The 11,584-nt window shown below is 32.3% G+C and overlaps 1 protein-coding gene across 1 annotated transcript; it reads right to left on the bottom strand.

Annotated features, from left to right (window-relative positions):
* Positions 1–8,140: 8,140 nt before the first annotated feature.
* LOC118755026 (odorant receptor 7a-like) lies at positions 8,141–9,839 on the bottom strand. Its single transcript, XM_036489882.1, has 3 exons — positions 9,085–9,839; positions 8,650–9,007; positions 8,141–8,583 (listed from the first exon to the last, which is right to left on the bottom strand). The coding sequence occupies exons 1-3, from the start codon at positions 9,837–9,839 to the stop codon at positions 8,512–8,514; spliced, it is 1,185 nt and encodes a 394-aa protein (XP_036345775.1). The 3' UTR covers positions 8,141–8,511.
* Positions 9,840–11,584: the final 1,745 nt, after the last annotated feature.

Genomic DNA, 11,584 nt, shown 5'->3' with positions numbered 1-11,584 from the left:
TAATTTCGTTAATTCCTCACAAACAGCTGATTAGCCTATTGGCCTTATATTCATATATATGTACATACTTTTTATATACCATGCTTTTATGCATCATTTTGCATTTGCATTTTCAGCGAATTAATTTCTTGATGACAACCAGTCAACTTAACTTGCAGCTAGCGCTACAGAGTTTTGGAACGATTTACCGCATTGCGGTTAAACAATGCCGGTATGTGGTGTCAATTGGTGTTGGAATGATTTGTGGAAAAACTTTTACTAAATGCGTTTTTCAGCCAGCAAACGAAATAGCAAATAGAAAAACAAAAAATGAAAAATCGATAGACGTAACGAAAAAAATATCCGTTTGTGTTTGGTTTTTATGTAGTTTTCACAAAAATAAAAATGAATTTCAAGGCTCCCACATGCTTACCCCGCAGAGATTTAAATCTAAATTGAATTGTGGTTTTATGTTTGTTTTGAAGTTTGTGGGGCAACTGATAGTTAAGAAAATATTTTCTGTTTTAAACCATGGCGTATGAGTAACCTTTTTAATCTAGCATACATACGTATAATAAACTGTAACAGGCCGATGTCTGTACATTATAGAAAGAAAAATTAATATTGGGTGTCTTTATTAGAGCAAAAGAAGCCAAATCAATCTGTCTGTCTGTCTGTATTTATGTACGCGCATCACTCGAAAACCAATGTATGGAATTGAATGCAGTTTTCCCCGATGTCTAACTTAAAATATAGAAAGAAAAAAATAGAGAGTTTGAAAAATTTCAGTTTCAGTAAATTTATAAGAACAAGTAAATATTGCAATATGGCCGCCAAAAGAAAGAGGTTTAAATATTTTTGTTGAAGGTTGCCACCTGTTTGAAAGTTTTAATTAAATTTAATTGATAAGTTAATTATTGCAATATGGGTATCAAACTGAAGAGGTTTAGGAAAGTTTACTGCTTCTGTTTTGAGTATGGTTGTCACCTGTTTTAAAAATTTTACTAAATTGAATTAGTAAAATAACTGACATATTACAATACGGGTATCAAACAGCACCAAAATACTTTATCAGCCATTTAATAAGCGTGCAGATTAGGGTAGTCCCTAAAATATCAACATCATGGAGCGGCCCTTTATTTTGTTCTACGTACATACTTGGCAACTTTCATAGAAATTGTTTAAATTAGCGATGTTCAAATTTGAAAAAATAATTAATTTTAGCCGAAAAGAATAGATTGTTCTTAAATTTTAGATTTTAATGTTTTAAGTACATCAAGTACGAAATTAACGTTTTTTTTAATTAAAAAGGGAGATTCAGGAACTATAAAAAACCCTCATTTTATGTTGTACTGCCTACCTGCAACCTACATTAAAATTTGTTTCGTGTGTATTCCTTATTTTTTTTTTGTCGCACGCAGAGCTTCTTTTATTAACTTTTAATTAACATACACTTCTCTGTATTGCAGTTAAGCTAGAATTTCATATCAAATTGGTACTAAAATCCAAGCCATCTGATGTTCTGTGGAGACATTTTTTCTCAAAAAAACATAAGTATAGAATTGCATAAAAGCAGTAAAAGAATATTGATTAAAACTTTAACTGTATGAGTGTACAGTATACACCTCACCGTGCTATTTACAACCGTTTCTGCTGTTGCCTGGTTGAACCCTTGTCAAAGTAAAGTCATGTCACAATGTGTCTTACATTTCCAAAGGGTCTTTTTTTTACTTTTCCCCAACATACACTTACAAATTTTACATTAAAATATTAAATTTGCTTAATAATTATTTACGTACGTACGTCAGTTTGTGTGACACCTATCTGTACATACAAGTGATGGTGTGGCTGTTTTAAGACAAAATTATTTCTTTTCTTAATTTAATTCCAGGGAAAATTCCGGCAAAAGTGGCTTAAAATGACATGGCTAAAGTTTTAATTAAAAAGCTAGGATAATTTTGAGTACTTACCGAAAGCGCTGAGTAACTTTTTTTAGATACATAACTACTTAAATATTTGCAGGCGTAAGTAAATTCTAAAAGTGGTGGAAAAGAATGCATAAATATATGTGGGAAAACACTTCAATTTATAAAAATTACAAAAGATAATATGAATAAAATGCAAAAGTTTAGAGCCTCTAGTAAATCTGCTTAACTGTAGGTTATACAGGAGAGCATCTTACGTGTGTATGTATTTTTATACATTTATAACACATTTACATATTTTCGGCTATGGGTATAATATATGTACGTACAGTCTACAAGTCACAAAACCGCAAAAGAAATGTCACTCAAATACCGAATCGCAGACGAAATCATAACTTTGGGATATTTAAGATATGTATGTGTGCCACACACGTGCACGAATATAGATACTGCTCTACAAGTGAATAGCTACAAATTTTATTTATTTTTCTATTTGTCTTACACTTCCTAATGTGTGAATATTAAGTGCGTGACAAAAGCAGAAGTAGACAGAAACTTTTCAGTAGAAATGAAAACTCATACGCCAAGGTAGATCAGCTGTCAACCGTCACTCATATTACCAGACGTTTACAATTGCGTAAGTGTGTGTGGGTAACGATGCAAACACGCGGTGAAATGGGAGGTAAGCATGAAGTAAGCGCAGCGAAAATTTAATTCGTGCATGAAATATAACTGAGCGTTTTATAGCATATTTAACTACCTAACTTTATTTGAGCTAATGCTTGCATACATACATACATACATATATAGATAGTCAATTACCCGGCAAGAAATTATACCAATTACAAAATACATAGTCACATAACTAGTTTTTGGAACAGCTACTGTTTCCATGCAAACAAGTGCCGAATTTACTACACTGCATAACCTTAAACTGTTTCGAAACCAGCCGAAGTGAGCAATTTTGAAGTGATATACTTCGAACGGACTAGTTTAATTTATATACGAACTGTGTATTTACTTAAAATTTACGAAAGCATTTACTTTTTGCAGGGTACATATGTACTACATGCGGCAACTCTCTTATAAAATGATTTTAAACTATTTACACCAAATATGTAAAATACAATTAACTAATTAACTAAATTAAATTTGACTTTTTAAACATAAACGGACCTTCTTCATAAATATTTTGTAGAAACACTTTCTTAGCTTCTTTCCTTAGACACCCGCATTGTAATAATTCATTTAACCTCTCATTAAATTGAAGTAAAACTTCTAATCGGATGGCAACCCTTTCTAAAATATTTTATGAATAAATCTTACTTAAATATCTCTCGTTTAACACCAATTTTGATTACTTACCCCTTTTCAAAAATATTTTCATGGAATCTCTTCCATTGAACTTGTTAATTAAATTGATTTTGAATTTCTATACAATATTTCATTTAACTTGTTAATTAAATGTATTTTTATTTTCAAACTAGTGGCAACCTATTGCAAAGTATTTTTGAAATTAGGTGTTCTTACCTCGTTTATTTGACTCCTATCTAAAATGTTAAATTAAACTTATTAATTAAATTGATTTTAAGCTCTCAAATAGGTGGCAACTCTTTTAAAAACGAGTCCTGAAAATAAGTTTTTTTAAACGACTATCGTTTATATGTGTATATATATATGCATATGTTGTATAGTTGGGTGAGAGTGTGATTATGAGTTGAGAATGGTTTTTAATCACTTAGTGTGCAAAAAGTAAATGCGCCCAGGCCACACTGAAGAAGTGGAACTTAAGGCTGGTTTCACTATGTCATATTTTGACGCCAAGATTTTTCGACATATTTTGACACAAGTTTATCTCTTTCACCCTGATGGTTCCAATTACATATGCTTTATTCTGTTTTCCTTTATCATTATTTATATCTTTATACTCTACCGATAACAAAATCAATAGCAACATCCATCAAAATATCGATAACAAAACCAATAAAAATATCGATTACAAAATCAATAAAAACATCGATAAGAATATCGATAAAAAAATCTATAAAAATATAGATAAGAAAATCCATTTAAATATCGATAGAAAAATCGACAACAATATCTATAACAAATTCGATAAAAAAATATCAAATACGAAATCGATAGCAAAACCGATAAAAATTTCGATGACAAAATGGATAAGAATATCGATAACAATATCGATAAAAAAATTCTATAAAAATATAGATAAGAAAATCGATAACAGAATCGATACTTATATCGATCAAAATTATTGATAAGAAAAACAATAAAAAATGTCAATAACAAAATCGATAAAAATTTCGTTGATAAAATCGAAAAAAATTTCTATAACAAAACCGATAAAAATAGCGATAAGTTCCGAAAATATCGATATCCTATACGACAACCTTATTGATAAAAATATATCGATTATTATATCCGTAAGTTCCGAGAATTCCGAAAATCTCTAAAATCACGAAATACTTCACAGATTTATTTTATTCTTTCTTCCTCTATCACATTTGCTTTTGTATAAGTAAAGTGTTTAAATCATTTTTGCCTTTTTTTACGCATCTTTGTTTTTGTTTTTATTTTTGCCTTTGTCTTTGTCCTTTTCTCTATCTACATATGTATGTACACACCTTTACTTCTATTCTCGTATTGGTCTTTTTCTAATCGTTATTCTTTAACCTTTTATTTGCAAGTTTTTTGTGAAATTAATACCATGTGCATACACTTGCTTGAGCCCCAACCATTTCCGTGTACAATTTCCGTTGCACCATTTCCGTTGAATTTGCCAAGTTACTCCCAACCAACCAACCGCCGCTAAAGAAGTTTCACTTCAATAATAAAGTGCTAAACTATGTCATATGATAAATTTCCACGAGCCTTTGGATACATTTTTGAAAACAAAATTTTATATATTGAAAATCAATTTTAATCAAGTACTGGCACATATTGGCCACTTTTATGTATGACTATCAGGCGTTCTTTTGTATGACAATTTTTTACCATCAAGCCAGCTTTGCAAAAAACGAAACAAGACGGTGCATACATAGTTGCTACTTGTAATTATTAACTTTAGAACTTTAGAGGTCTAAAACCCAAAGCACAAATGCAGTACTAGTTACAGCGAAAGTGCAAAATATTTTAAAATTTGAATTGTTCGAAAAGTTGTATGAATTTCTTTTGCTTTTATGTTGAAAATGTATGCGCCAACAATTAAATCACGATTTCAAGACGGTTACAAAGTCAATCGTACAGTTGGCGAAGCTGTGCAAAAGTAACTTTCGCGAAACTTTTTAACTTGACAGAATTTATGTATTTCAGAATATGTAACTATGTATGCATGTATGAACTTTAGTCTGGCGGCAAGTTTCACTTTCAGCAGAAACTTTGCTGTCGGCATTTCGTTTTTATTGCTTTTGCTATTTTATCTGAACTGCGTAAATTGCGTCCACATGAAAAGGTAATTCTTGAAGTAGCAATTTTGTTGCATTTTTTATTCACAAAACTGCCTATGCAATTTCAATATTTTAACATTGACGAGCTTTCTCTATATCGTCACCTTAATTCACAAGGCTATCTGGTTAAAATTGTTATTGTGTAGTGTATTTTATTGTTGTAAACTGTTAATATAACCACATAATGTGATAACCAGGCAAGTGTGAACAACCTCAATACAAAAATAGTAGTATCAAAAACAGGTATTTACTGGAAGCTGGCGCTACCAAGCAGGCATAACATCACGATAATAGCTGATGGATTTGCGCCCTACCGCGAGGAAATCGAAATCCCGGAAACACTTACACGAAATTGATGCTTGCAACAATTCATTACCAAAAAATGCGTTTATGATACAATTTTTGAAAATGGCTCCGCCCACGTATGATCACATATATATATCTCGGTGACCGTTATACGAATTTATACCAACTCGGCATGGTTATTGTGATTGCCACATAAAAGCAAAACGTTGAAAATTATTGAAATCGGACTAAGATTACGCCCACTTTTCATATAACTGTAAACTTCAGATATGCTTGAAACTTCGATATTTCGAAATTTAAGTACGCTTATTTACTCAAAATTGACACTAACAACAGTCCCTTGGAAAGAAGTGACATTATTATGGAATTTTGGAAAATGGGCGTGATACCGCACACATATAACTATATAACGTCGTTTAAAGTGCAAAACCGCGTATCAGCAAATGCAAAACCGCTTATGTGAAGTTGCATAAATTATTTTATAGAGAGTAAAAACAGTCATATTTCAAAATGGTTCTCCCTTTTATAAAGCAATTGCATTTCTGGCTAGTATATTTCAGGACAAATGGATAAGGATTGAGCCAAGATCTTGTGTGAGCAAATCCAATTTTTGGCAGCCAATGTCAGTTACGCGGTTTTGCAGAATGACGATACGCGGTTTTGTACTTTAAACGACGATAATTTTATCTCATGATGTCCAACTGAGCGTTCTATCGAAGATGTTTGAAATAGGGGTAAAACCAGCCCAGTTTATCATGTAGCGGTTTCCGCGGTGTAGTTTCCGGAAAGGTGAAAAACTATTTTTAATACTTGCGCCGGGTATTTAATGTTCGCTTTACTTGTCAAAGTGTCAAAAAATCGCGCTTTTGGCAATATTTGAGAAGCTCTAGAGACATCAAAAACTGATTTTGGCGAAGTTTGATACCTATTGCAATTAAACACAAGGTGATAGAATTTTCTACTTGAAATTTAATTATAGCTAAAATTTTTCACAATTACTTCTGAAAGACTTATTACTGCACAAGTACCTTATAGTCACTGGTAGTAATTTTTGTTATCCCCAAATACAAAATAACACATTTGACACGGTCACCAAATTTCTGTGAACAAAAATCGGAACATTTCTAAACAGGGACGTGAACCAGATGAAAAATTTGGTCGGTTCGGTTCAGCGGTTCGAACCGTTTTTGCACTTTTTCGTCAAAGCGGTTTTTTTGGTCTTTGAACCGGGGTTTCGGTTCGGTTCAACGGTTCGAAAAACAAAAAAATAATGTGAAAGTTTAAGTGTCCAGTGTCAAGTGCAACAAAGCGCAAGGTTAAGGGTCAAGTGTCTGTCAAATGAGATGGGTTGCCTTTACATTTGATATTGTCACATGGTAAACAAACATGGTAGGTATTACCATGTTTAACAAAAAGAAAAAAAAAGTGGGTAAATTTATCTATTGAAAATTGGTTGAAACGAACCTTTATGGAAAGTGGTTCAGTTTTCGGTTCGGATCAAACATTTGTGGAAAATTTCGGTTCAGTTAATTAATAGAAAAAAGCGGTTTTCCGGTTTGAAACCGGTTCGGTTCAAAACCGGTTCACGTCCCTGTTTCTGAAGCATCGAATGAGAACATACCATTTTGTTACAGTTTTATTAAAAACAAAAAAAGTTAAAAAACTCTGAAAATTGATCGCAAAAATGTGTACATATAATATACTGCAATATAGCGAGAGTATCAGTTTGACAGAATAAAACATAACCAAAGATCATAGACAATAAAGATGCTGCCTATGTTTGCGGCTCCATTATATTCTATGTTCTTTGAGATAACGAAAGTTCTGTCAGCTTATTCCGAAAAATTGATTTTGGGCCCGAGTGCAGGGAGACTCCTATTAAGTTAATAACTAAAACACTGAAAATTGGATTTAATCGGTACAAATATGAAAAATCGCGACACTTACACGTAGCGTACGACTTTAAAAAATATTCGGAGAGACAATTTTCTCAAAATCGGTATTGTCCCACCAAAATCGGTACGAATGGTCACCGTAACTATAGGTGACCTTCAGGTTAGGCAGCAGGGATGGCATTTTCGGGGGGTGTAGTCGAAAGGCTTCTCAAAAATGCCTTTGATCACGTTTTCCTCAAAATCTCGAGCTAATGAAAACTTTATACCCACGGATCACGAATCACCACAAAATAGGTCTATTAAAAACAGCTTTAACATTTACGGCACCAAAATTGTTTAAATTTTTGTTGGCCTGTATTATATCTTTATTTTCGCCAGCATTCATTACATTGCCATAACACGAAACTAACGGACAGTGAAAAATTCTTTGCTTTGAAAAATTCGCACAATTGCTCATAGGCAAAATCGACATTCATAAATTGTATTCAAAAAATAAATAAAAATGTTACCAAATATAAAAGATAAAGTGGTTAGTAGTCAATTACTAAAATTTAAAATAAGGAGGCTCGAAATCTTTTTAAGAGCTATGCTTTCGTGGACTTTTTTTTGTTCAGAATTGCAAGTAGAATACTTCAGCCGCCGAAACAAACTCGCTTATTTTTGTTTAAGAACAAATTGACCCTCCCTAATGTACATATTTCTTGAAAAATAATTCCAATTTTTTCACTCAAATCGACTTAAGAAATCTTATGTTATAACTGGGCTCCAATTTTTGTTGTGCGTCTTGATGTTGTTACACAAGATGGAGGGGCCTACAATTTTAAGCCGCCTCTAAAGGGCAAATGGTTTTTTTTTATTACCGGGGCGTATGATGAACGCGAAAATGAGCTGCCTTTGCCTCGAACTGTGCAGTAACTATAAATTTTTGTAAATTCGTATTATTCAATTTTTCAAACTCCGGTCAATTCCCATTTTTTGGATGAATGTGTAGAGAGTGAATGAAAACTTGGCGATCTGAAAAGAGATTTTAAATGAGCACACGTGTACTACTTAAACCGAGAAGTATACACTCCCACTTACCGATACGATTACTGACAGATCAATTGACACTAATTTCATCGCAAACAAAGGAATGTTTTCCTGCGAGCATTGTAGAAAATAAAGTAGCATTTTTTTGAATCGTTTATCCTGTGCTACCCAATTGCAATGGAAAATAGACATTGAAAGCCGCTCACAGTCGGTTTGCAAACAAGAGGCAAAGTAACAAGTCGTTGAAATTTGTAGAAAAACGTTCACCAAATAGATGATGGAGATAACTCTGGAAGTGGCTTTGGCAAAAATAAATATATTTATCATTGTGACGGCCAGGATTGTTGCAGTAATTAAGAGCTGGGCAAACATGGTGACAGATATTATTGGCTTTACATTTCCCACCAATCTGAAATGATAGAAATCAATATTTAAATGATCATACATCATCAAATGAATAACTACACTCAGTTTTCAAAAACTAACCTCAAAATATCCTGGTGTGTAATAATACACTCCTTCAACTCAACGTTTGTATCTTCTTGGCTTTTATTGGCCACAGTTCCCAAACGTTTTACCCGATTCGCTAGCAACTGTACTTGCGTGCGTATAATGTTAATGTATACAACCGGATAGCAGTCGTTGAGCACTTGGTGGAAAAGTATGACCAAAGCCGTAGTACAATCAAAACTAAACTGTAACCAGTATTCCCATGTCGATCTCTGCCATTCCACATAGGGTATCCATAGTGCAAATAGAGGATGGCCCCGCAACACTGCTGATATCATCCACGAAACTGCGTACGTCATATAGACCAGAGTGTAGAAAAAAACAATACGGTTGCCTATGATTGCGCAGCTTCGTATCTTGGCCTTATCCCTCGCTTCAGTGTAGCGTGCATCCAATTCAGTTAACAACGGTTCAACGCTACGTAGTCGCGCCAAGGACAATATTAACATGGTACTCTTAAACGGCAAGCCAAACGTATTCACGTTAGTCTGTATACACATAAGTATCTCTGTCATCGATAGAATATCCCTATAACGCATCCAACTAAGGGTTAACATTATCGGTGAATAAAAAACAGCGGCAAATGTTAATATTCCCCCATACAGGAAGTTCAAGATGCGAAAATTCGGTTGGGGATTTACGCCCACCAATCGAAATATATTGAATAGGTAAATGACGGCATCGCGAGAGGAGAACACACTGCGACCACGACCTTTGAGCAAATCGAACATTTTTGTAAATGAAGCGTTAACGTTGAGATGATGGATTTTATATCGGTCACTATTTTCTATGTATGAGCATACATACATTTGTATGTATCCTCCAGTTAGGGTTGCCAACCGTACTATAACATATAATATTGCACTATTTTTTTTTTGGTCTGCGTACTATATACTGTTAGAAAAAATATAGTACGTCAAAAATACTATATTTCTTCAGTTATAAATATAAATATATTTCAGTAATTTGTAAGAAAAAATATGTATTAAAATGATGAAATAAAAATATTAAAAAGAAATATTCTTTAAAATAAAAGGTCATAGTTAGTTTATGAATAGAATCATAAAATAAAAATAACTTTTGATTTATATTAATTCAAATCTTGATTGTGATATAGCACAAGATACTTTAATAGTTAACAAGGAATTGTTAAAAACTGTGCAAAGATGTATATTAAAAAAAGGATGTATACTTAAAAGCGTTTTTACTTTCTCTTTAAAATAAAATACTATATATTTTTGAAGTGTACTATATTTTTTTGCATTTTATTTTTAAATACAATAAATATATGAAAAAATGTTGGCAACCCTACCTCCAGTCGTACTCAACGTCTTCCCACATTTAGTTATATTTAAATTCGTTTGCGCTCCTAACATATGTATAACAACTCCAAATAATAAAGAAATCAGAATGAGAAAAGTTTGTAACTTTCGTAGTTTTTCTGAATTTATAATGTCATTCATATAATTTTAAACAAAGTGCTGTATTAGGTGCTAGGTAACCGGTATGTAAACATATTTAATAGCGCATGAATTTTTAAAGTGTTAAAAGGAAATGTAAGGAATACAAGTAGTTAATCTTGGAAGGAATATGAACATACAATATATATATATATATATGTACAATATATATGTCATACAAAATTTTATACAAATTACAAAAGCCAGACCGCCATTGCGCTGCCACGTATGTGACGCCAAAAGAATCTCAATATTTTTATAATTTCCTTCAATTTCCACGGCTAGGAATCACACCAAACTTACGGTTCTTACGCTTGATGCGAGTACTAGTATGCCTAACAACTTTCCACGTGGAGTAAGTTGACCCATTTTTGTGGCAAAAATTAATTATGACCAAACAAGTAGGTTAGTTAAAAAAAAAACGTAATTTTTTATTGATTGGCATATGATTTCCCACATTTTTGCAAATGAAATCTTAATCCTTGAAGACCGATGGGTCTGAACGTTTGTATTAAATAAAAAAAAATTCACTTATGTAGTTATATACCGAGACCCAAAATAATCTTTCATATCAAAAAAACGTCGCCTTGTTTTAAGAGAAATTTTTTTCGTCTTATTTACGAGAAATATCTTTTTTCGACCCTCGAGATTTTTCTCATAATAATTATGTGGGACTTTTATTTTTTTCGTCTCGTGAGACGTTTATTTCAAGACGGAAATGATTTACGTCTTCTCATAATAATTATGTGGAACTTTTATTTATTTTTTCGTCTCGTTTTATGTGACTTTTATTTTGCTCGTCTCCCGTGAGCTTTATTTCAAGACAAACAACTTTTCCATTGTTCAGTAATAATTATGAGCAATATTTATTTTTATTTGTTATAATTTTGTAAATATATAGGCGAAATAAAATTTTTAAAACTACATGTGGTTATTGAAACAAAATTGAAAACCATAATTACACCAATAAAAAAAAACAAAAAAATACAACTAAAAGAAAATTAAGAAAATGCGGC

The sequence above is a fragment of the Rhagoletis pomonella genome, unplaced genomic scaffold (assembly GCF_013731165.1).
Source record: "Rhagoletis pomonella isolate Grant_MI unplaced genomic scaffold, Rhpom_1.0 Rhpom_scaffold_05145, whole genome shotgun sequence".
Taxonomy (NCBI): domain Eukaryota; kingdom Metazoa; phylum Arthropoda; class Insecta; order Diptera; family Tephritidae; genus Rhagoletis; species Rhagoletis pomonella.
The sequence above is the reverse complement of the archived record's forward strand: the minus strand, read 5'-3'. Positions and strand labels throughout refer to the sequence as shown.

What these genes read in the sequence shown, in the direction of transcription:
- LOC118755026 (XM_036489882.1), bottom strand. Translation starts at nt 9,839, where the DNA reads ATGTTCGATTTGCTCAAAGGTCGTGGTCGCAGTGTGTTCTCCTCTCGC. An exon ending in ACACACCAGGATATTTTGAG is followed by an intron (nt 9,008 to 9,084) that starts GTTAGTTTTTGA and finishes CTATCATTTCAG; the next exon opens with ATTGGTGGGAAATGTAAAGC. An exon ending in ATCTGTCAGTAATCGTATCG is followed by an intron (nt 8,584 to 8,649) that starts GTAAGTGGGAGT and finishes ATCTCTTTTCAG; the next exon opens with ATCGCCAAGTTTTCATTCAC.